The following is a 27,034-nucleotide window of genomic DNA, read 5'->3' as shown; positions in this document are numbered from 1 at the left end:
CAGCCTCAAATCAATTTAAAAAACACATCTGCAGAGTGAAGCAAATTTTCTTACAAATTTAATTAAAAAGTATGACATTCAGAAGAATAAGTAATTTTAAAAGTAAAATTAATTTGTGTTACACTATATAACTTTTTATGGAGTTCAATTTTTCATGTAGTTGACTAAACACTTGATAAATATTCAGAGAACTCAAAGGAGATCATCTTTCAGATAACACTGAAGAGATGAAATTAAATTAGAATTAAGAAATGCTAGTATTCACCTAGAATGATTCATGACAAATATCATATAAAAGTACAGTTATTTTTCTGGAAGGCTCTACTATATCCCCAAGTCCAGATTATACAAAATGACAGCAATAAGTATCAGTGTTCCTGAAGCACATTTCTACCTCAGTCAGATCAAAGGTGATGAATACTAAGACGCAACATTAGCATTTGCAGTCACCACAGATAAAATGAACATTTTTGCCTGGGCAAAAATATAGGCAAGTGAAAGCTTTAGAAATTTTCAGTTTAGAAGTAACTTTATTCAAATAATTTCCATATCAAATATGCAGAGACTTAAGACTTTCAGTAAAAGATTAATTTTATTATTTTTCTTGAAAATAATTCCAGCATTCACTAATCGTGCATTTTATTAAAAACATACTGGAAGAACTGAGCTGCTATTTTGATGCTCACGTCTGCTAATGAAATGTTGAGGCATTCACATATGCCGGCAGCTCTGCGACTAAACATAGTGAGCTAATCACCTGCTGAGACCATCTTCAGCATTGTATCCTCTACCCACAACACATCCAGATCACAGCAGATGCTCCCAAGGCTGATTACATGGGTTCACATGAACTCATGGTAGGCAGTCAACACAAATTTTTTTAAACAGTTCTCTGGCATATGGAAGACCATGTTAACAATTTACGCTGCTAAGTAACAATGCATAAACCCCCATATGCTCTATGCCAACAAGAATGACACCCAATCCTGAGAAAATGATGCTGCATTAGTGACCCAGCAGAATAAAGCAGATGGAGCCTCTTCAAAGGAGAAAATGCTCTTTTTTCATGACTCTGCTGCTGCACAAACATTTTGGTTTTCAGGCTTATGGCCTGGCTTCCAACAATTTACCACATTTCCTCTGAATTTCTTCCATATCTTGACTTCCTGACTACTACCCTTGTCAAAAGTTTGTATTTCCAAGTTCCTCCACTGTGGACTCCAAGTAGAATCCTCACCAACAAATCTTAATCATTACAGTATGGGGAGACTGTCCCTTTGCAATGTTTACTCTGGTTTATCCACAGTGATATTTCATGAAAGCACTATAAAAGGACACAGTTTTCTCAGAACTGGTAGAATTAGATCAAATCCAAGTTTCCCACCTGTGCTGAATGCTCAAGAAGGTACACATAAGGCTTATCTTCCCCCACCTCACTAATCAGAAGGCTGATGTCGGTAAGAGATACCACTACAAGGTCAACAACCAACATTACTCTCTCTTTTACTATGCCATGCAGATACTGCATATCTGCCTCCAAGTCACAACCATAGCTTACTCTCCACAACCTCCAGATGCTCTGCAAATCTCAGCACCTGCTAATAAAGTCCTCTACAATCGGTGTGTGATAAATTATGTGAAAAAATACAGTGCTCGATACATTATTACAAGAACACTTGGCACCACCCACAGAGAGAGGACTAAAGCTCTCAAATGGTTGGAAAATTATTATGCTGTGACTGCAAAACTCACCATTAATTTTGTTATGCAGGTGGAACCTTATCCTGGAATGACTAGCAGTGCTATGGCATCAAAAAATCTCACCGTAGTTCTAGATAAAGTTCCTTACCTTATCTGCACTATTCCCTGCACCATGATGTTTATTAGAAGAACCACAGACACAACAGGGGCTGGCAAACATCCTCTATACAAATATTACTAAGGGAGTGTTTTAGTAAGAAGGATGACTTAAGTAAGCAGAAATACTCTTCACAGTCACTGCAGAGCTTTTAAATGTCTATCTCTAGGTGAATTATCTAACACAGAAATTGAAGTGAATTGCAACGCAAAGTCCTTAGTGATAAGATTCATAAAAAAATGTTAGATTAACTGCTGCTTGCTCCTTGATCATTTACAGATAAAATATACAGCAGATGTTCCTCAAATACTAGAAAAATCACGCATCCCTGAAAACCCTACCAGTACATCATACTATATTTTCCTGAATCCCTCATAAGATTTATTTCTAACTGTCACTATTTTTGTTATATCAATTGAAATTCAAAAGAACAAATGCAGCGACCATTAAAACAACTTCAAGGTGATAAGGTTATTTAAATCAAGCCTCAAAGTATGTTACTCACATGACCATGTACAGAGAGCTCCCTTTTACTCCTTTCCAATTCCAAAAACCTGAGATAATCTCATGATGCATACTAAAAAGGATTTGCAAGTTTGGTTTTGTTCATATTTGAAAGAAGTAGTAGGATTGTTTCTATAACATACTTAACCAACATGATAAATAGTATATGAAGCTTTTGAGGGAGCTGTAACACTTAGAAAAAGATCATTATGTTAAATTACTTTAATAGCTCTTGTTTTGATCTTGCTTAACTCTCAACTTTTAAAGACTTTTTTACAAGTCATTATAAGAACCTATTTTTCTTTAATTTAAAAACTAATGTCAAGAGGATCTCAACTAAACATACTGAACATATTTTTTGCCTCAGGTAAAATAAATTATTTTTTGCTGCCCTACATAAGCCTTTTAGATGCTTACTTTCAAAAACAAAAATAGCTTTAATCAAAGCAGAGGAATAATAGTTCTTGTTAATTATTGCACATGCAAATGAATCGCTGCACCAAAAATCTTAGCAAGTGACCGCCATGCAGAGATCTTGCACTCTGTTTCCATTCCTTTCAGTTATTTAGCAAGAAATGTAATGGTCACAGCATTAGATCTAACACTGTGTCACAAGCAAGAGAGCACTATAAATGTTCTGGGGCCACAGCCTTGCTTATGGAAAGAATTTTTATGGATTTCTGGAAACAATAAAGAAACCTACAATAAAGTTTTAAAACCAGTGATTTACTTCTGCTGTAAAACATACCAATAATCAACTACCTTTAAGGGATATTTCCCAGATACATCTTTAAGCTATACCGGTATTTTTGAGAACCTTCTAGTTTTCTTTCACCCTGGATTCTGAAAAAAACCCCAATCCTCAGTCATCCTAGACAGAACAAAAAAGCGTCTTGTTAAGTTTGAAAAAAGTCTGGAATACAAGCCCTGTGTAGTTGGATCTCACAAGTAAGCAGGCTTGATAAAGGGGTCTGTGAGGGATGAGGTGGTGGAAATTATCTGTATTTTAACACCAAGAGTCAGGTAAAACATTAGACTGCTGCTACCTCATATGTGTTGGAAACAATGACAAACAAAGGTTTACTCAAAGGTACCAAGATGCAGAACCTGACATTCCCCCTGACTAGAAGCCATCAAATAGCATCAAATAAAAAAAAAATAAAGCTCATCTTGCCTTAAATCATTAATAACTAATTTACTTAGTTTAAACTAACTTGAGTTTTTACTCAAGGTAAGTACCTGAACAGTCCTGTGAAATTCTGAAGGATCACTCATATTCTCAAAGTGAATATGCTCATAATACTCTGCTGAACTGGTGTCTACATTGATTAAAGTTGAGTGGTTGTATCACGTTCCTTTTATATCATTTTCAGCAATTCGCAATTCAGCATTTAGAAGGGGTAGAGGAAATTACTTTATTCAGTTAAGACTAGTATTTAGAGCTTCATCTCACTTGCAGAATAGGAAAAATACTCAAATTGCCAAATGACTGCCTATGAATAAGATTTAACAGGCATTATTTTCTAAATTCTCTGTTTGCTTTTAGCTAGAAGCTAATTTAAATAGCTGAACTTAAATTTGTAGTCAAGTTTTAGTTATTAGTCACATGTTGAAAAGGTACTGACAGATATGATCAGAAATAAACACAAAATGGAAAGAACTACAGAGATAAAAGTCAACAACCTAAAAGTTCACATACAACAAAAGGTTATCTGTCATTGCTGAAAAAGGCTTCCTTTTCTTTTTAAGTTTCATAACTCTAACTACATTCAATATGAAGTTTTAGAGTCATAGGCATATGATTAAAAGATATATTTCGTATTCTAGTAATTCTAGTAAAGTAATTTCAATAACAGTTTGACATCAGTTTGGATCACACTCAGCAGATTGTCCTGCTCAAAACATTCATGCAGAAAGGTGTACCATTGCTAAGTACTTAAATTAAAACCTGGAACGTGCCTTTCTTAAATTTATACTTTTCTTCTTACTATTTTTTCTGACATATTCTAAAATTTTCCATTACAGTAGCCTTGTGGTGCATATGAAAATAAGGCTGTACAGACAGAAAGATCTGAGGCAACTATATGCTTTCAAAACTGGTGAAGTTACGTTAAGGGTCTGACCTAAACCTATAAAACTGCAAAACAGTCTTAAAGGCTAAAAGGAGTTATAGTAAAAGTTCAGTGACACTTCTTATTCAACACATTTCAATTTTAGTATTTTTAGAACGTTATGCTTTCACCAAAGTCTAAGCTCATTTACACTTTAGCACATTCTTAAAGACTTCAGAAAACCCTGAAAGAGAGTATGTTAGAAAAAAAAAAATCTAACCAGAAGTAGTACAATTGCTGAAACACATAACTCTGGTTTATGTTAAACTGTTTCAGAACTGTCTCTGTTAAAAGTGTCTTTTTCCTTTTTGTTTAAAGCACCAGTTATAATAAACCAATCTGTTAAAGGTTATTCAAAATGTCCTGTCCTGCACACCTTGAGGTAGTGGCTTTGCTCAATTTTCTCATTTTAAAAGGAAGCTTCCACTTCTTAAATTCTCAATATTTTTAATTTTTCATCTGATCTGCAATATAACTATACATCACCTGTCTACATTTATTTAATGCTAAAATTACTTGATCAAAAGGACAGAATACAGCAGCTGGTCAAAAGGAAAAGCCTAAGGCAATACCCCTGTTATTCTTTCAGTCTCATTCTGGAGAGTCCCTTTGCCAAAAAAAGAAGAATTTTTTGCTTTCTAAAAAAACCCCATGAATTCTACTACTTAACCCACAAGCAGTATATTTTTCCTTATGTAGTAAAAAATATGCTTCATTGTTTGTATGCATATGAATCTGTTTAAATCGTGGCTACCTACTGAAGGAGTCATAATTGCAACTGTGCATTTCAATCGCATGTGGTAAAGAGCACGTTCTCATGAACTCTATACGAAACAGATCAGTGCTGCCATCCAGTTATAACTAAACTTTTCTCCACTACAGAAATATACACACACTCTGTAAAATATGTCTAGATGATTTACCCAAAACAAGCAAGAACAAACACTCAGAAAACACTGCTTGATTTTATTGATCTTCTCCAACCCCTGAGCCGTGAGAAATTGTCAACTAATACAACTAGTTAAATTTGCTTTATATTGCTTTTAGATGCTATAATGAAGTTACCTGTCATTAATGATCCAGTTCAGACACAGATTGAGGGAATTAAGGTTTTTGCATCTCTTTACTATTTCCATCACGGTTTCATTGTCCAGTTCTGTGATATGACGTAGATCCAAGCTGGAAAGATTTCTTAGCTATTGAGACAAAGAGACGAAAGAAAGAATCAGAAATTTGTTCACATACACAAATGATGTAAAATCTGGTAAACTTTTTGGAATCATGTATAAGATGTGCAAGCCAGTCAAGAAAGATGAGATTACTGTATTTTTCACAAAAAGGAAACATATCAGAGATATTATTAGTATCCATCTTTAGCAAATTCAGAATTCAGACACTCAGTTACTCCATGATATCAAGACACTTTCACTCATGGTCCAACACATCTAAAATAGGGTCCTAGACCCTCCTCCTTTTAATGTAGTGTAATGTAATGTAAGATACCAAGGTACTAAGATACGAACACATTTAATTATAAGAAAAACAGGGCATGGAAGGAAGGGGAGACAGCACCTTTGTGCTTAGATTCAAATGTACATGATTAAAGAATCCAGAGTCTAAGACTTTCAAACTAAGTAAATACTAGAAACTCCCTAGAAAGTACAGTATTTGTACTGTAGTCTCACCTGCACACCCATCAATAATATCCTGAACAACAAAAGTTGGAGTCACACAACATGATTAAGATTTATGCATTGATTAATCTGATTTATTACTATTGTTAATCATTATAATGCCCTTCAAAAGCAAACAAAACCTTCTTACTACTTTTATGTGCTACGTATTCAAAGAAGAAAATTTTTACATATTTCTGCAGTATTCTTAAATAACAGATCAGTTTAGTCGTAATAACCTCCAAGCGCTGTTTTCTTTTTAAACTGTCTGAAATAATCTCTGTTAATCTCTGGAAAAATAATTGCATTAGGTAATACTGACACTTTAATTAAATATACCTTTCCTGTAAAAGAGAAAAAATAATCCTATTCAGTGATTTAAGTCACTAAGGATTTAAGTAAAGGCATACAACTGAGATCATATAACCAGTCCACTTCAGTAGTTAATTATTAAGTCAATGTATTTAAGGGGGGAAAAAAAAGAAAAAAAAAAAGAAAAAAAGAAAAGGAAAAAAAGACGACTTCAAATGTAGGTGGTCTTCTACAGAAGCTGGTGTTCCGGTGTTTTGTTCCAGAAGTTTTTAACATTCTCCAAACTAAAGCTAAAGATAAACCACACATTGCTTCCAAAAACTCTGCAGAACAAGCATAAAATTAAGGAACCTGACCTCTGAGAAACAACTGCAGAGTATGTCTATAGGAAGCAGGACAATAATATTCCTGTTATTAGGATACTACCACAGGTGTACTGTGGAGGTGCTTGTTGTAAAACTACTGAAGTTCTGATAATCTGATTTGCCTATTAGGGAGAAAAGCACATAATGATTGATTTTATTGAAATATGGATTAAGCCCATAATGATTGAAAAGCACATATGATTGATATCGTGTTGGTAAAATGGACAGATTTTACAAAGCTCTGTCTCTCTGCATTTCACACATACTGCTCTAGCAGGAAGTTTAAAAGACTTACCTTCTATGCACTCAAAAAAAGATCACAACCGATTCCTCATTTTTTTTGCACAAATTACAAGGAGAAGGGGACGCTTAGACCAACTTGAGTTTTCTTCACATTCATACAGCTATTCTTATTAGATACTTCAGCCTTTATACTATTAGGCAATAACACGGCCAATGCCTATGACATAGGAATAAACCTACTGGACAATTCAATAATGCCTACGTTCTATGACAGTAAACAAATATTTACTAGCAGATCTCAAAGACAGTAGAAAATTTTCCCATTAAAAACAAACAAACAAACAAAAAATCCCACCAAACAGAATTCTTCGCTAAAACATGCTTTCTTTCACGTCAACATCTTCTTATGAGCAGGTGATAATACTGGTGACTCTTTTGTCATTTTTATTACATATAGAGCAAGAACCATGAATTTACACTAAAGATAAATCAATCAATGCTTCTTTGAAAAGTACCTAACTAACACGGCTTCAAATTAGGTAAGAGGTAACAGTAGAGTATCTACCTCATTGAGGCAATAAGGAATGCAGCAGGAAAAAGACATTTGCATTGCATGGGTAGACTTAAAAACTAAACCGAATTCCTAGTATTCCTATTGACCAAATTAATAGGATTTCCAAGGTAGATTTTATCCTTTACCATCAGATGAGAATGATCATTCCCTCATTGTTTCTTTCCTTCATACTAATAATGGTCTACCACTATATTCAATATACAGTAACTTAACCATGTTCAATCATTTTAAACAGCCTACCTGACACCTGACCTACTTCGTCGGTTAATAATGCTTTTTATTGGGCAGAACATACTTCATCCAGAAAACCTTACTGTCTTAGAAGTTTGAAGAGACTGCACCAGATTGATACAAACTCTTCAAGTATAATTTGAACTATACAACCTCATTATTGCCATTTCAGATAAGTGAATGACTTTCAAGAGCTGAAGAACTGGATACATGTTCCTTTAAGTACTGGACTTTCTGACATGATTTTTTATTGATCCAAACATGACAGATGAAAGGAATACCCCTTTGCCTATCTAAATCAGAGGTATCAACATCTTGTTACTGGTCAGAGAATTGTTATAAATACATATGTAACCATTTTTTATTAAAAAAAAATGGGATGGATACTTTAATGACAAATTTCCTACTCTATATTTTACCTGAAAAAGCAATTCTAAGGGTATAACACTAAAAATGCTGAATTCTTTATTACTCACTAGTATTATAAAAAAATGGCAAGAAAAATCACATAAGTTTTACATTCTACCTCTAACCCTCACATCTAAAAGTAGTATGATATAAAAAAAAATAAATTTCTCTGAAGCAGACAACTGGACAGTTGGGATGTTCGAATATTCAGTGCATGCATAAATCTCAAGATTAAAATAGCATACCTATAATTAGCATTCTTCCACAGAAAAAGGACATTCTTTTACTTAAATACTCAATCTTAGGGCACCAGGATGAATAAAGTTTTTCTGTTTTGTTGGGTTTTTTTCAATCAAAACCAATTTTCTTCATGCAGCAATACCACTTTATTGAGTAATTTCAGGGCCTTAACTCTACAGATATTCACAACTTTTTTCACCTCTTAATTTTATAGCTGTACAAAGAATGCTTAGCATGAGCAGAATTTAAACTTCAAACTCAGCTCCAGCAGACAAAATATTTTAACCGAGAAAGGAATACTTAATGTGACAATAAAACAGCCAACGCAAATAGTAGACAGAGGGCTTAAAATACGAAATAGAAAATAAAATAAAAGAATTAAGAGAGAACAAACCCAGCTAAGCTAATTTTGCGTGCTACACAAGTACAGAACCTTGCTGAAATTACTGAATATTGACTCAGTGTTAAAATTGTATGAGATAGTATAATAATAGCATTTAAATTTCAGAGGGAGTCAAGTTAGATGAATGAGATTAGAAGGGAACAGGATGTTGTTCCCTTCCTCTCAGTCCCACTAACAGACAGAACTGACAGCCCAGTATCTAAAGGTTTTGTGAGGAGGTGGCCTGTTAGATTGTACTGAAAGGGAATTATTCCATTGTGAATGACACATGCAAAAGAACCGCTTAGATCACAAAATGGTTTTGGACAAAGAAAGTTTGAAAAACAGAGATTCAGTGCTTTCAAAAATATATTGAAATTAAAAAATTAAATACTACTATTTTTAAGAAATTGCCTACTATTTTGGATGTCAAATATTTTAAATTATGATAAAATAATTTTTGTTCAATACTTTTAGGTTGGAAAAGAGCTTTAAGACAAAGTCCAACCACAAACCTAACGCTGCCAAGTATACCACTAAACAATTCATGTAAGTTCAATCCTCTTCAGAAGTAAAGCCAAATTATTTCTGAAGGAAAGCGCTTACAAGGACTTAATGAGCTTTAAATTCCCATCTTTTGCTAATTAAGCTTAATTTTCTTGACACTCTCTGTGTATACGTGTCTTCAGGGAATAAACTGCTTGATTTAAGCCCCCAAAAGCAAATGTATGATCACAGGAAATAAAAAAATAACAACCTGAAAAAATTTTAAATCACATTCTTTTTGTTATTATACCAATAGAATCTATAAACTATTTTTAAAAAGGTCACATACATTAATTTTTACTTAAGAGCTAAAGTAACTGAACTATATTATTGAGATATACTGTGCTCCTGAAACAGTAATCATACATGGTTTAAAGAATTGGAAAATTATTTAATAGTTACAGAGGAGACTATTTTCCCATAGACTGATTTAATGTTCTGCACATTCACAACTTTTAATTTCCCTTTTAAAAGTTAAATATCGCAGAACATTGAGGTCCCACTGCTTAAATAAGAAATAAACACTCAAAATCTGCGTTATAAGCACAAAGATTTAATATGCATTGTTTACAAAAAATAAAACAGAAGTTTGTTTTGAAGACCATACGTATTTGTAAAAAAACATGTCTGAGAAAAGGGAGTGGAAAATCTATCTTAATTAAGGAAGCAAGTTCATTCAATAGATTCCTTTGTTTTGTAAGGTACCACAGCAAAACACAATAAGAAAGTGAATCACATTTGTATTCAAGCTGCTACTCCTTCCAAGATAACTGATAATAATAATTTGGGTTTTGATTTATTGCATGCATACTTTTACAAATTATGTTACAAAAATATATTGCCCTCCTTGCTAACATTAAGGCCCATTGTAGAGGAGCTACTTGCGCACACATATAGACTGCACATATAGTACCCACATGACAACGCTTATTTCCAGTTTATGAAGTCTAAAAGTTGTGTTGAATTACATTATTGGTGAGTCATAGTTTACTCTCTCTCTGTGTTATTTACTCTCAAGTACCTCTAAGGAACCTTTTTTTTTTTTTTTTGAAAGTTTCACACACCCACAGAACACTGAAAGCCCTTCAACTATGCTATCAATCTTCTCTGCAATGCCTTTCTTACTTCATTTCAACGTGAAAGAAACAGCAGTTGAGCACAACTACGAAATTCTGAAAAATTATGAGAAGAATCTCTTAGGAGGGACACAGTTATGTTCATTCAACAAAATGCTCAGCTTTAGTTTGACAAGATGTAAAAAGATTCTCCTACACAGTCTGGAGCACCACGTCATTTAAAGTATCAAGCCAATCATCACAAAGAATCTCCCAGAATGTTCAGAAATCCTTACTTAATGACTTTTTCCTATGATTGGAAGACTAACATTTAGAAGGAAATCTTACGAAATCTTATGAAATACAGTTCATCATGTAAATTGATTAAAAAATTGTTTTCTCTAGACCTAGACAAAGAAGAACAATCATGTTCTTAACTAAGAACCACAATGATTTTAAGATTAGATGGTATGCTGAAATGTTACCATAAAAGGAGCACTTCATGTCAAAATAAATCAGTTACTAAAGAAAGGGACCATACAGTAGCTCAGTTTAGAAAAGGCTCTAGCAAGATCAATCCTGTCATGTGCAGGTTATCATTATACACCTGTCAAGCTGATAATGTCTGCACCAAATTAGTCGTAATTATTTGCTCTGTAAATCTGAATTTTGATTGACTTCATACTGGCCACCAACTCAGACACAGCTATGACTAAGTTAGATTGGACATGACTCTTAGGTAACAATTACGACACAAAGAAAGAATAAAGATCACATTATTCCAAAACTAGTTCTTAGATAAACTGACTTCATGTATTGGTGACTAGCAGAATAAGTTAGAACTTTTTGCTATTAAGATGTTGTCCGAGGATTCACACATATTTAGATTAAAATATCTGTAATAAACTTTACCAGACACAGTCTCTCAGAAGTACATGGTGTAGAAGCGCGGACGTATGCTGCTACAAAGCAATTACTCTTGCATATGTATCACAAGTTAAGGGAAGAAGCCAAGGAAGTGCCTTGGAAACAAAGCTACATCTAGATGTTGAGATTTGTTGATGCCAGCCGTTAATATTCTATTGGAAGTGCAAAAATTAAACTGCTGAGAGGCAATTAACACAAGAGGGGAAGAGAATACCACCACTTTTGGGGCCAAAGATATAAAACAAAAAATCATTACTTTACTAGTTAGCATACAGAGTTTCTTATTCACAATTGGTTAATGAATAAAAATTACCCATCTGTTTATTCCATCTTCAAGGCAACTACTTAACATGCATAGGTAGTTTGCATGTTTGCATAGATCTCTGTGCTTACAGGACAAGAAAGTGAAAAGTAAAAAATAAGCAGTGATAAACTCTTGAGAGACACAGATGTGAGGAGGGGAAGAAGAAAGAAAAAAAGAAAAAACAAATCACCTAGGGAAAGATAATTAAATAATAAAACAAGTGAGAAAAAAGATAAAACAAGGAAACAATAGCTGGGGATGTACTGAAAACATTGGCTTCAATTGGGAGTTTTAACTGTGAATTGCATATACACACACTCCCTCTTCCCCTTTCTCTCTCCCAGTGTACGTACATGCAGTGCTTCTCATTTTGACCAATAATCATTATTTCCTCTAGGTGCATTTTTTTTTTTAATAACAACTTCAAGGAAAAAGGCACTAGTGTGATAACACGGTTTTGCTCAAGAAGCATGACATTTTTGAATGTCACTATGTTCAGTAGAAAAATAATGAAAATAAACTGTGAATATTTCTTCTTTTTCTAAAACATACAACATTTTCACTACATACCCCACAATAAAAAGCTCTGCGATTGAGCAGCACTGTAATTCAGAATTTTCAAGTGCCAGTATTTTTAAAGAAAGCTAACACTGCTAGGGGGAAAATACAGTAATAGTAAAGCACTTAATTTTTATATATCCATCAGCCTCAAAGCGATTTTACAACAGAGGCCAGTGCTGTTATATCCAGTTTCCACACACGGAGCAGAAGGACAGTAGATAACTACCTCTTCACAGCCTTGCAGGACACACTCACAGGCCAGGTAGAGCAAAGAACAGATTCCGCATTCTCTAAGAACATGGGACCGAAATTATTACTAAGCACTTATGAAGTACTAATTAAGAACTCAACACAAAATAGACCATAAGAAATGCATGACAGTTACAACAAAAAATGATGTCATCAACAGATGAATTCTGGAAAAGACAGATGCAGCAGTTAAAGATCATGTTACTTCTCCCCAGATATTTGTTTTAATTCCCTGCTGGAGCTTATTTCCTCCAAAGAACTGTAAAAATGGAACATGTGTCTGTGGCGGATGCGTCAGTACAATTCAGAGTTTTAGTTCAAATTGCCTGCTGTACTAGGAGGAAGTAACACCTGACAGAGGAGCCAGGTGGAAACTGGCTGAAGTCACTGCAGCAAGATTAAGCAGATATCACTTCTCAACAGCTTGAGTAAAGAAGGCTGAGAATTCCAATACAATTTCCCATTCACTGCATGACTGGGAAAATCTCCTACTCACTCTTTTCGCCTCAAGATATACCATCATCCCACTTGGCTATATTAAATGCATATATACTTCAGCTTAAAGTAACAATAAATATAAAAAAAATACCTTGTTATAGTGCACAGAAAGTCACTCATATGTGAAAGAATACTTAGCAAACCTTACAGGCACCTTATCATAGAATCATAGAATAGTTTGAGTTGGTAAAGAGATTTCAAGGTCATCTAGCCCGACCCCTCTGCAATGAGCAGGGACATCTCCAACTAGATCAGGTTGCTCAGAGCCCTGTCCCACCTGACCTTGAATGTTTCCAGGGATGGGGCATCTACCACCCCTCTGGGCAACCTGTGCCAGTGTTTCACCACCCTCATTGTAAAAGATTTCTTCCTACTATCTGGTTTGAATCTTGCAGTTTAAAACCATTACCCTTGTCCTGTTGCTACAAGTCCTGCTAAAAAGTCTGTCTCCACCTTTCTTATAAGCTCCCTTTAAGTATTGAAAAGCTGCAATAAGGTCTCCTGGGAGCCTTCTCATCTCTAGGCTGAACAATCCCTAATGTTCAGTGTTACCGCATCACTGCCTTTGCAGTAATAGCCTAATGAAGATTTGTATAGATACAGACCGAGGGAAGGAAACTGGAATCCCCAAGTCCCAACAAAAAGCACATACCCCAATTACTTATCCCATATGACTTTTCCAAGTTTGTGACACAGCGGCCTCCTAGATATTTTCTGAAGGACCATATATAACATTGTCACTCTTGTGTAAATCAGGATTTATAATAATTTATTATTATTAAACCACATGAACATCAAAACTAAATGTTAATTAAAGAAAAGTCAAGATCTTGACTTTTCTTTAATCAAATAAATGGGATTATAAAGTCACTTCGTTAAAGGATAAAACATCTATTAAATGCTCAATAAATCTAGGCCACAATAATGCAGTAACCAAAGCATGCACCTCAAAAGTGACCTGTGTGGGAATGTCCCACATTGCCTTGGACTACATGATCTTTAACCTTGGGGGCTGGACTACATGACCTTTAAAAGTCCCTTCCAACAAAACACAATCTATGAATCAATCTATGAATCTACATAACCTGTCTATATCTATCTACATTAAAATACAAAGATGGATATATACAAAACGTACATGCATAGGGGACATACTGTTGCAGTAAGGTGTCTGTCTAAATCTCTTGCACCAAGAATTTTGCACTTCCGTTTACGGAACTTTGTTTTGTTTGCAATGGAATCTGATGTAATTAGGCATTTTAAAGACTTTTGACCTGAACAGTATTATTATTTCTGAGAAAAAGTATCACCCCTTGAATATGTTTTTACTACAATGTTTTTACACAGGGAAATCTGAATGTGTCTGCTCAAATAATGCAAAGTTCATTTATCTTGTCACATTTCTATCCATGACAGTGTTATTCATCGTATGTATAAACTTATCCTGGCTGATACCTATGATTTAGCAATAGTTAAACACACTAATGACTAGCTAAAAATAGTTAGAATACTTACATTGGTAAGGTGAATGACTCCTTTGGATGTAACAGAGCAGCCCATAAAACCAACATACTGCAGCTCAGGACAATGTTCTGCAAAAGCTTTCACTGACTGATCTGTCACCTGCAGAAAAGATATAACAGTTGAATAGGTGATATGAACACATACTTAACACAGTCTAGCTAGTTTCTCTGTAACATTGGCAAGCTGCTCATTAATACTTTCATTGTTATTCTTCACAATACTATTATTTGTTTCAAGAGTTTGAAAGAAAACATCGTGTATGCACACACATCCATATACATGCATGAAAAGGAAGGAAAAAGATCATCTTTGCATGGGGAATCATCACCAACATCAGAGAATCATCATCAACAGAGGGGAATCATCATCTTGGAGAAGGAGAAGAAACAGAAGAAAAGAGAGAATGATGATCACAAATTCAAATATTATCTGCAAACAACCCAAGAGACCATTCTATTCACTATTCTCATAAACTATATATAAATATGAAAATACTAACAAATCTGTTATTGCATCCTGCAGACTCGTGCTATACCCATCATTGACTCTGCACAGAATTTGAACTGTGTGACATCTTAAGTTTATATTCCTTTTCTAAACATTTTTACTAAAACAAAGTAATTGACAATTTTAACTTAAAGATAATATTACATCTGGTTCCCACATCAGACTTGTATCTCATGGTAATACACAACTGTGTCAGTTATCAACTGAATGGAGATGTTACCTATTTTATTGTTGTGATTTAATTGTTTCTACAACTTTTCCTTTATAATTAATCTGTCTAATAAAATTCAATAACTATGAAACACTATCTGCTGCATAAATGTAATGCTTTGTAGGTAGACTAAATATTAAAAAGGACAACATTTTGTGAAATTTGTGAACAATATAATATTGACATGGGTACACTAAAGACACCTGCATATCTTCATTTAAACAAGGTGGGTTTTTTCCTGAGAAGTATATATTCCCAGTGCAAATGACAGTAATGCAAAACACCATATTGATTTTTGGGACAAAGCCTTTATTTTTTAGCCAAACTGCTCAGGAATGTTTCACCATGTCTGGAATCATTAATCCTGAACACTGAGGACATTCTGGGTTTGTAAGGATGTCTTCTTGTTATCACAGAACTCAGAAGCAAAACAACTTTTGAAATATGTAGTCCACAGCTGAGCCTCAGGTGAATACATACATAGGAACATTATTCCCAGTGTGCTGCGGGTCACGTTTATCCACAGTTCCAACTTGCCTGACTAACTGCACACTGGCAGCATATGGTGACCTTGGTGAAGACTCTGGAAAAACAATTTCTGAAAAGACAGCCCAGAGATAAGGGAAGCCAACAAGATTATAGGTACACCACCACATATAATCCGTATGGGTTTGGGGTTACTGAATATGGATATAGTTCTAATGGAGTTTTCTCAAAGTAACAACTTCTCAGTGAGCAAAGGCAAGCCTTTTGGGATTGTGCATTTAGAAACCAATGAAACTGAAAATAGGCCAAAAAAAGAGGGGGAAAAGGGTCAGCTAAACAGATTCAATCACAAATTGGGTAACAGTCATGTCATATCTGCACAGACCCATGTCTCAGGTCTATCTACTTAACAAAAAAAAAACCAAAACCAACCCAACAGTGTAGCAAGAAGTTTCTTTGATTTTGGTCTGACACGATCTTACGTTTTTATTTTTGCATGCTCCTCTCAGCTGAGTACAGCCACACCAACTATTTGGGAATTTCAAGATACTGACTAATAACCTTTGACACATATTATCAGAAATCAAAGACTTACAAGATTTGTACTATTTAGCATTCTACCAGCAACACAGCAGGGAGGGAAAAGTAAAAAGTTTGTCTTCTATGTAGAAGATAAACTAAACCTTCTGTTTCAGGTACAAATCTAAGAGGACCCTGTTAAAATCTTACCCTCCTCTCTCTCCAGAGGATTAGAGTATGATTCTCTGTTGCAGACAGGTTTACCCTAGCTAGCAAGAAGACGTAGTAATGAAAAATTAATAGCATAAATGCCTAACATCACAAATTCATTACAGAGCTTAAAACTTCAAAATACAAATAATTTCTCACATATAGCTGAAATTTGGGTGCATGAAGACTTAAAAAAAAATGACATTTTGAATTACTATTACTATATAAAATTACTATGTCTTAAAATTCTTCTGTTCGTACTATGGAATTTTCTGCATTTTAAACAAAATTTGTGAAAAAACAGATTATGACTATATATATTAAATAGTTTACAGATTAGCAGTGAATCGTTTCAGTGTTCGTTAGATATGCAGCACCTATCTAGTCAGAAAAAGATTCTTCATTACCTCTGCATGCCATACAAGCCTCATGATTTTCCAGGTGTAGAAAAATCATTTACTATCCATCAAAAGTCGCGTAACATTACCTGAATACGCTTTACAATTTCTGTGGTAGAAATCATCACCTTAGACAGGCATTTTGCTACTGCAAATAGCAATTTCTGTTCTTAAATCTTGACTTACAAATAAATTAGCAATGCATCGAGCCTGTTGCTGTCTTTAGTTCAATACCAGATCCCATCCTTTGCTTCCAGCCAACAAAACTTCACCATCTGCAGGAGGTGACTTCAAGTTTTATTGGGAAACACTGTAAAAATTTTCTTGATCAGCGCTGTAATCTCACAGTCAGCATCCTTTACTATATCAGTGCCTAGGAATATATTACTTCTCTTTCAGACCCTATGTCACTTATAGCAATTGATATTTTATCAATGCGATTCCCACCCAGCCTGTAATGAAGGCCACGTGATAATCTGTTTGGTTAGCTACTCTTAACACATGGCCAGACTCTCCTGTGATTGCATTAGTTGGGAAGTAAAAGATACATCTGTATTTCTATATACACATATACACATGCACACTTGCAAATTCACAAGAATGGCTTCTCATAAAATGAATATAAGAAACTATGTATAGAAATACCAAATCAAAACACCTGTAAACTAAATATCAGATGAAAAGGTAAAAAATATAACTTATATTAGGTCTTTTTGTTCTCCTTTTTGAAGGGGTAGGGCACAGTAATAACATGTAGTGGTCTGGAATTTATAAGCTTATGTATGGCATTATAGTCAAGTACAATTACCTAGACTTCAGTTAGAATAATCGGTAACTGAATGCTATCTGTCCTTATTTATATACGGCTCAAAAAACATAATAAAACAAGTTTTGTATGCAGAAGTATTATTTTTCATTAGACCTATTTGTATAAGGGAGAAAAAAAGTAGGTAAGTTGCAGACAGATCTGAAATAGAAGCAACAAAGCTAAATTTAAAGTTCAAGGCTGAAAACAACTATTCTTCTGCTTAATTACTTTCTCCTATTTTATGATCTACAGTGTCTAGCATAGATGGCTTACATACATACTTGAACTTTTATATTTAAACTCCAACATGCAGGGCAGCTCGTTACTCCTACAGTTAGTAGGTACCAGAAATAGTAACCTCTTTTATTGTATGGATGTGTTTTATGCTCCCAAGAGATGGCCTGTCCTGCAGAATGAATGAAAGGTAAGTGACTGATGAAAAAAATGCATGGAAAATTAGCAATGGCATATATGCAATCATTACGTAGTCTTAACACTGTCTCTTCATATTGCAATAACGTAACTGTATGTTACATTTTCCTCAAAGGCCTCTTCACCACCCAGGAGATAGAACAGGTACGTGAAATCTGTATTATAAATACAGCTTCTACAAACTAACAAATATTTTAGAGTATAAACAACAGACATTCAGACCTACTACACAAACGGATCAGACTAGCATAATCTAAAAACAAATACCATAGAAAATATACCGCAGTTCTACAGAAACAACCCTTGTCAACAAAGATACAGAAATTCACACCCAATTATTTTATAGATCATGGTACTGTTCTTCCAAGAATCTTTAATAATTGGATTGCCTAGTCGACCTTCATTGACTTTCATTCATCCTGTCTTGCTTGATGTTAGTCTTGCTTTGAAAAAGTAATATAGGATGATGAGGACAGATTTATAAGTTATGCACTAAAGCATTGTGAATGGGAAATACGCTGGTCTGGAACTAATGGCACAGATTTTGCTCCTATTAAAAAGATCTATGATAAGTGAGATATGGTTTAATCATTTTCTTTTTATGTATTGCAGCCTATTATATATGAATTCCAGTTCTGCATTGTTTTACAGAAATTCAATATTTTGACCATTCTGAATTAGATTCTACAAGTATTAGTTTATTTTACATTCTATTCAATAACTGGAGGAGCAAAAAGGAACAGCTCTGAAGCAAAGATGATAATTCAAAAACAAAGTTTGAGGTACAAAAACACAAGCTACTTAAATTCCAATAAAAAAGCCCCACAATTAATAAAAACTTAGAGATCAAACAGAAATAACCGAAAAAGAGAGAGAGGAATATAAATAGTAACCAGACAGAATGAACACCACGTTCACTTTATTTAAACAGGTGCACTGCAATCTAAGTACATCTTAACGTGCATTTTATTTCCATATAAAACATATAAATAAAAGTTTGCATAACATTAAAATATTCCTAAGAGAGACACCTAGCAGGATAAACTCTGCCAGAGTGAAATATGTTCTCCTGTAAGTAGAGAGTCTGTCTTCCATGAACGTAACACCTAAGTATCAACTGCAGAAGTCAGCACCAATGGTAGAAGAAATTCCTTTTCTCCCAATTCCTTCTTTACCTGTCTTGGTCAGACACCAGCTTACCCATATCTTTTTAGGGGCAGCACAGGAAGGGAAGGCTCAGGGAGGACTTACCAAAACTCAGTTTTATGTTTGAAAAGAGATACTACAGACAAGGCCCACATACAACCTACTCAGAAATCTGCCCTGCCTGAAGCGTGTGGCCAAGCCCTCCAATACTGTGTTTTATAGCACATACCCAGTGCGCATTTTCCCTGGTTTGTTTTGCCTGAAATCCATGCATGCCATAACTGACCATAACGTGCAGTTAGGCTAACCTCAGGCATAACTTCATTTTACTCCTCTTTACCAAAAGTCCTGAAATGCATTCATTTCACAAGATACAGGCAAAACACACACAGTGAAGGCATTTATCCTGGACTAACTCAGATCACCAGCTTACAGGTGAGCTCAATTACATAGACAAGGATGAAATACATACAAAAAAAAGAAACATGATGCAACGAAATTGCTCATATACAGAAATATCTGTACCTACTGTAAACAAAGACAGCCAGGCTGTTCTATCAGCAGGAATGACACTAAATGTCATTAAATAATAATAAAAAAAATAATCAAAAACCACAGCAATTAAATAGTTTTGAAACTGCCTCACTACAGGTGTGTGTTTACGTAGATTCTTCCTGCTCAGCTTAAAATTTGCATTGCTACCTCTATCCTAAAATGTAACCACCAACAGCTTGTCATGATGCAATATAAGAGTTGGTGAATTTATTGCACTTTGTCAAAGGGTAAAGATGTAAATAAAAGCTAATCATTGCAAAGAATTATGATCAGATGATCTCTCTTTGCCACACAGGGAAAGAAAACATTGTCTCTCTTTTGACTAACACTTTTAAAATAACTTTTTAACAGAGAGTCAGACAGAGATCACGATATTACACCAGAAGCTCAATACCAGTAAATTTTACACTATTAAACTTACAACCATTTAATATTACATATACCTTCCTACTCCGATAAGTAAGAAATTATAAGCAAATTCTTTTAATTTAATCACTTTTGAATTCAAAAACAAATTCAACTTCTTTTTTAAATTCATTTCTACAGGAGACTGCAATACTCAAAGTATTTACACACAGATTTGATCCTAAGGTTCCACAAAACATTACAGGGCACTCATTAGCATCAGTTCCTAACCTTATTTTAATAATACAATTTATTAGAAATAGATTATACTATTTGATTGACCATGAGTATAAAACGAACTCATTTTAAACCAAATAGGAATATGGCAGAAACATATCTCACAAACACACACAAATCCTGATAAAGGGTTCTTTTCCTCTCCTTCCCCAGGAAACAAAAGGCACAAAAGGTGTAAAAAAAAAAAAAAAGTTTACATTTAAAAGATTTATTTCAGACTTAAACTGGAAAAGACTTTCCCTATTGAATAGTAGTGATACATAGTCCGCTTTCCACAAGCATCAACTTAAATGACATTTGTCATAAAAGCTGTGACAAAGTAATTATTATTGGCAAAGATGCGTTTAATTCATGACCCCCTATTGCAATTACAGAACATTGACAAAAATAAGGCAAGGGTAATCTGTTAATCCTGCTCAAGTTTTCAGGACACCCAAATTTCATTAGTGAATGGCAGCAAAGCAAAGCTCATCTGAACTAAATGCCATTGGACAAATTATGTATTTCTTTACATTCAGTAACATATATGGTTAAATGTAACCATTTACTTAATCACAAAAGAAATTCAACTACTGTCAGCTTTAACTTGCAGCAGTAAGGGAAGATTTAAGAAGTACTGCCAATTTCTGTGAGCACCCAAAATTAAGAAACATAAATATTTCTATTCCTTAATCTTTGAAGAAAACAATTTAACTGAAAAGGAAACTATCTCCATTTTTTAATATGTGTTTTAATATGTGTCTGTACAGCACAACTTTTTACAATCTGGGTTTATAAGCTTTCATTTGTTTCCTTTCATCATAAAAAAAAGATTCTGTACAAAACAAATGTGCAGTCTTTCATAAAGTAGAACACCGCTGCTTACTAATGTCAGTAAGACTTCTTTCACTATTAACTGAAAGGGATGACTGTTAATCCAACGATTTAAGTGGCTTTTTACAAACAAGGAAAGGAAAAAATATTCTACAGTATTTTAATATCAACTTAATTCTTAAATGTTATTTGATTTCAGAAACCTGTTTCTTGAAATGGGTCTCACCATTTAAGCTGAAATGTGAACATGAAATACAGAAGTAGAGCCCATACTGTAAGGTGAACCTTACAATATGAGCCATGCCGTCAGAATCAACAATTCACTGCACACAAGACTAATACAACTGATTAAAGCACGGACTCAGAGGAGGCCTTAGCTGCCTGAAGCAGCATCCCAAAATACAATACTGGGTCTGGCAGTACTCCCTTATGTGTTTGCTGTGAAGCATTAACTCTGCGGCTGTCTCATTTTGAGATGTGAATGTGATGTCTTCCTGGAGTTTCTGCCCTGTGCACCCTGGCTACCTCAGACCTCAACAGAACGCGCTCTCTTGATGAGGCTCTGTGCGACGCTGTGCTAACACACCCTCACAGCTGGGAGGAGAAAAAGAGTGAAGAGGATTGATACAGCCATCAAAACAGGCGAGTTCCTCTTCCTATATATTTTAACCCGAATTAATCAATACTAAACAAAACAACGCACTTGGAACATATTAAGTTTGAAATAATAAATAACTATAGACAACCACTACCTTCAGACTCGTTTAAATGTCTGGATTAGAAAACAAATCTCAATTCTCAATATACGTTATCTCTGATTCCCATTAACCCACAATTTAATAAACTACAGTTTCAATATACTTATATTGAAGAGGGCTATCAGCACACCCTAATCTGTTTGTTGCAAGATGAAAATAAAATTGTAAAAACAGTTCTCCAGCTTAGAAAATATCACCCTCCTACAGAAAGACGGAATTTATTATCAAAATGTGTTTACTGTGGATTGGCAAAACACTGCTTCCAAAATAAAACTCTACATCTTTCATGAAATGGCATGCGTACATAACCTGATAACCATTAAAATTTCAGAAAAACTTTAAAAATTATACACTTATTTGCAGACAGTGCTACTGTATTATAAATTATGTAATGAGAACCACGCATCATGAATACTGTGGATTCACAAAAGGTTATGGGAAAACTATGTGTTGCTCAGCATATTTTTTAAACAGAACAATGCATAATAATTTCTAAAAATTAAAAATAATACCCTGACCATCTTTTTTTATTCATAATACTGAATCAAAAAGACTGATGTGTCCACATGCTAAGAAATACATATCAGGAATTTTCATTTAGTATCATTCTGAATACAAAGGAAGAAAAATATTTTCATCTAACTGCAAAATAAGTCCATGGTTTATTGGTCTAGCCACTTAATGTTTCCTCCTTGTGTAAGGAGTGTATGAAACAAATATTCATCCTTTCTGTGACAGAGATGACTTTGTATTGTCTCCCCTTCTAATGCCCCCACAGCTATACAAGCATATTTCCTATTCTATATTATGAGTGGAAAAACAACACAAAACCCCAGTTTATCCAACAGCTTTATTGTTCATCCTAACAGAACGGATCTCCTTCCCATTTAAAATCTTTTTGTGAATACATTAACTTCTATTTTCACTTCACCTACACAATTTCATCATTCACATTAAAATTACGTACTATGGCACATTGACCTGTCTATTCTACCACAACTTCAAGGCTGCTAAAGGGGATGGAAGATTGTTTTACAGCAGACATTCACATAGCTGCTTTGTGCTCACAATCTTTCCCCTCTAAAACAGACCCAGAAGAGCATTGTTAATGTTCAGAAATACAGGAGGCCTTATTCACACACAAACCTTCAACTATTAGGTCATTATGCCTGCAAACTATTGAACACTGTTAATTTACTTCCCTTTGCTTTGTTCCAAGAATATTTTCACACACCAAACACATTAACTGTTTCATTTTGTTCATTACCCTGGTTACCTTCTGAAGGCCTCCTAACTGCTCAAATAAACCCTTTCAGTTTACTTGGTTAAGAATCTGACAAATCCATGTTCCTTTCATTAAAAGCACCGCCACGATCGTAGCATGAGCTTGCTCTGTTGTCAGATCATTGTCACAAGGAAAACTAATCTATTATTCCCTCAGTGTTTTTATTTCAGGTAAGAAATTTAAATACCAATTTAGGCATCATTCTCACTGCTATTTCACAACATCAACTGAGAAATAGTTGTATATTAACAGAGCAACAGAGCAGTATGAACGTGCTGTAACTCTCCTTCTAATAAAGCTTACTATATGTGCCATTGTGGTATGCTATAGGGATAAATATTTGCCAGATTCTTCAGTATGTCTAAAGAAGTTTGCTCAATGAAACAAAGTGATAAACAAACAGAAGAAAGCCAAAACACTGATAAGAGGGTGATGTATCTAACCAAAATCCCAAATCCCTCCATCTTGCCCACAAAAAGGTATACTCCTAGTATGCAATGAAATCAATAATACAGGCTTGTAACACCTACATAGTGTTAATACACACAACAGTGATAACACAGGCATTGTAACCTCGAAGACAAATATGCACGCAAAGACAGCAAATATCTGCTATTTACTCATGCCTACAAAATCATCCAGAAATCTTAAGAAGAAAAGTAGGATATAACCCTTCATATCACATGTTTATTTAAAGAGCTCGTGAAGACAACCAAAAAGGTAATTTTTTAAAATAATGTGAACATTTTCTCTTAAAAAAGTTAAGACACTTAGGACATTTAGTACAACTAGAAAATTTACACAACTCCCGTTCAAATCTTTCCTTCAAGTTTCAGAGATACCATGTAATTTTAGTGAGCAGGGAAACTCCTGTAGCAGTCGAAATGTGGTGTAATGTATACACACAGTACATTCTATACCATAAAAACCACTAAAGAAATCATAGCACTTGCATCTGTTTTTCACGCAAAAAGCAGATTGCTTTTTTAAGTTGAATCTACTCATACTATCCATACATAAAACTACACAACTGAAATACAGTGTGATATCATGAAGCTGATATCATCAGCTGTAACATATAGGTAAGGCTGCCACCAGCAAATATCTAAAGATTGCTACTGCAGAAGCCGAAAGTGGGCACAAACACCAAAACCTTTCTTGCAACCCACCTTCAAGACATTTCCATCCTATGGCATTCCATACACACTCTTTACAGATTCATCACCTCCCCCTCTTTCACAAGCATAGAAAGACAAGATTTTCCAAAATTGTCCAATATACGTCACAGGTGCAAAAGTTTTATCTGCCCAATCCACAAAAATAAATTTAATCCAGGGAACTGATAAATTCTGATTATGTGGATTCCATTTGAAGCATACAGTCACCATATGTTAAAAGTGATGGGATAAATATACGTACTAAGAGGGGGAAGGAAAAGAGTCTTATATTGCAAATTATGCTCTTCAACATGAAGCTTGGGCTTCTTAACAGCTGCAAAGGCCAAAGAAAGTATTTTCATAATTAGTTGTTTTTCCTGTTCTATATTTCAATAACCTGACTCCACAAGGAGAAAAGGAAGAAGGTATTTTATTGAAAAATATTAAATGACTGGGTATATAATATCTAAACCCAACATTCTAGACCAAAGCTCACAAGAAATACAAACCTTTTAATTGACACTACCACTCATTGGGATACCACAAGAGCTTCTTAAAATAATTACATCTTGCTCAAATAAATTTACATAGCCTTCTTGGGTAACATACTTATTATACAATATATGCCATTATATTTAAAACAAAGAAGAAAAAAACACTAAGAATGTCACTCAAATTTCAGACACAAACAAGGTTACTGGCTGAATTTATTTTAATGCGTCTCTTAGGGAGGGCAGAGATCTTTACCAGCCTTGTCGATTTCCCTCTGATATTGTAAGGTGTTAAAATGAGATTAGATTCTCCCTATGAGAAGTTCTTCTAAAAAGAAAAAAGGATGAATTATATGTGCAGGAAAAAAAGCTTCTTGTTAATATAGGTTAATGAACATTATATCTTTATTACTGGCTAACAGACAGTGTGTAGGTATTCAGTAGTACTGCTTAATCATCCTGCTCAATATGAGTACTAGGAGTCTTGAAGCTTCATTAGCAAAAAATCTAGACTATTCCATACTACTCCAGCCTACAAAAACGAGGTAAAGCCAGAATGCAAATCCTAACTGGAGAGGACATATTTTTCAAAGCACCTGTATTCAGAACAGATAGGAATCACAAGTTCAGATGAACTCAGGAAATATAGCATGAGCTATATATATTTCATCAGTGAAAGTGAGACACATTGCATAGAAATTGAAATCGTTTTGGTTTGATTTATAAATGATCTTCACACAACAGAACTACCATCGAAAGGAAACACTTGATAATTAGAAGCAACAGGAAGAGATTTTTCCTTTGTAATTTTTTTCTTAGTGAACTGCATGTATTTCAACTAATTTAATTTAAACAGTTACAGCAGTCTGATCAAGTAGTACGCCAACCGACATATTCTGCCACACTGAAGCAGAATGAGCTTTAAATCATTAAATAGTTAAAATCTTGAATGCATCAGACATGATGAAAAGACTAATAGAAAGAGGATGTGATTTAATATCATTCTCTAACTTTTGCATTTGTATGAAATACATTTGTTTTCATGCTTTGTGATCTACTCAGAACTACAATCAGTGTACATATGGTCTGATTAGCAAAAATTCTAGCGTAACAGGGTGGACATCATGATTCTCTTAATAGCAGCTTGAGAGTCTTGTCCCTACATTTACAAATTGGTACAGAAGTCTCCAAGAAATTTTATGGTAAGAAGTAAACACGCTACACCCTGTGAGAGTTATTACATGAATGGTACTGGCCTACGACAAAAAGCTGCAGGAAAATTAGTCATTAAAATGGTAATCTTCAGCATTCACTACTGTGATTGACTACTTCATTACAATCACAGTTTGATATCAGCAGTAACTGGTACAAGCGACCTCCAAACATAGCAACAATGAAAAAAATTAAAACAGCAGAAATAGAGATTTAATGTGCATTTACACAAGGACCCAGATCCAGATAACAGAGTTCGGTTCAAAAAAGTTAAAATAAAAATTGATATCGCATAGGATATACATATTCTTGCATACACTTCAGTAGAAATCTAATTTACAAATTTTAGCAAACAATCACCTCTAGCCCAGGAAAAGAAAACTCTTAAGCAAAAGATCTGCACATTCTATGCTTTATTCATTATACATCTCTCTTTGTTCAGCTACAAACAGCGCACTATTATACCTTGTGATAAAAAAAATGAAAATATCGAAATAGAAACTGATCTGTATTTTTTTAATGTTTGCAGTAAACATTAAAACACAAACAAAAGCACAAACTAAACCAAAAAACCTAAAACTTTTCCCAAAACTTTCCAAGCAGCAAGGAGAGACAACTACCTCCAAAAAGCATTAAAGAAATGGTGTTTATAGGTGGTAACAGATAATCTACCCAAATTCTTCATAACAGACTTATTTCTTTGAGTTGATTTTTTTTTTAAACAGACCTTTGCACCAAGTAGTTTTTCAAAACACAAAAACAGTGGGGTTTTGTTTTGCTTTATTTGTTCTCATAGTATTTAAAGCAATCTTGATTTTTTATTTTCTGAAAGCTGGGCA

General features: G+C 34.4%; 1 protein-coding gene across 1 annotated transcript in view; it reads right to left on the bottom strand.

The window, feature by feature from the left end:
* Window positions 1-27,034, bottom strand: part of FBXL17 (F-box and leucine rich repeat protein 17) — a 288,146-nt gene that overhangs the window by 188,404 nt on the left and 72,708 nt on the right. The window contains exons 5-6 of the mRNA XM_063320440.1: window positions 14,557-14,664; window positions 5,539-5,669 (exon numbers count right to left, since the gene is read on the bottom strand). Coding sequence (XP_063176510.1) covers window positions 5,539-5,669; window positions 14,557-14,664 — 239 coding nt within the window. The remainder of the gene's footprint in view (window positions 1-5,538; window positions 5,670-14,556; window positions 14,665-27,034) is intronic.

The sequence above is a fragment of the Chroicocephalus ridibundus genome, chromosome Z (genome assembly GCF_963924245.1).
Source record: "Chroicocephalus ridibundus chromosome Z, bChrRid1.1, whole genome shotgun sequence".
Classification (NCBI taxonomy): Eukaryota; Metazoa; Chordata; class Aves; order Charadriiformes; family Laridae; genus Chroicocephalus; species Chroicocephalus ridibundus.
The sequence above is the reverse complement of the archived record's forward strand: the minus strand, read 5'-3'. Positions and strand labels throughout refer to the sequence as shown.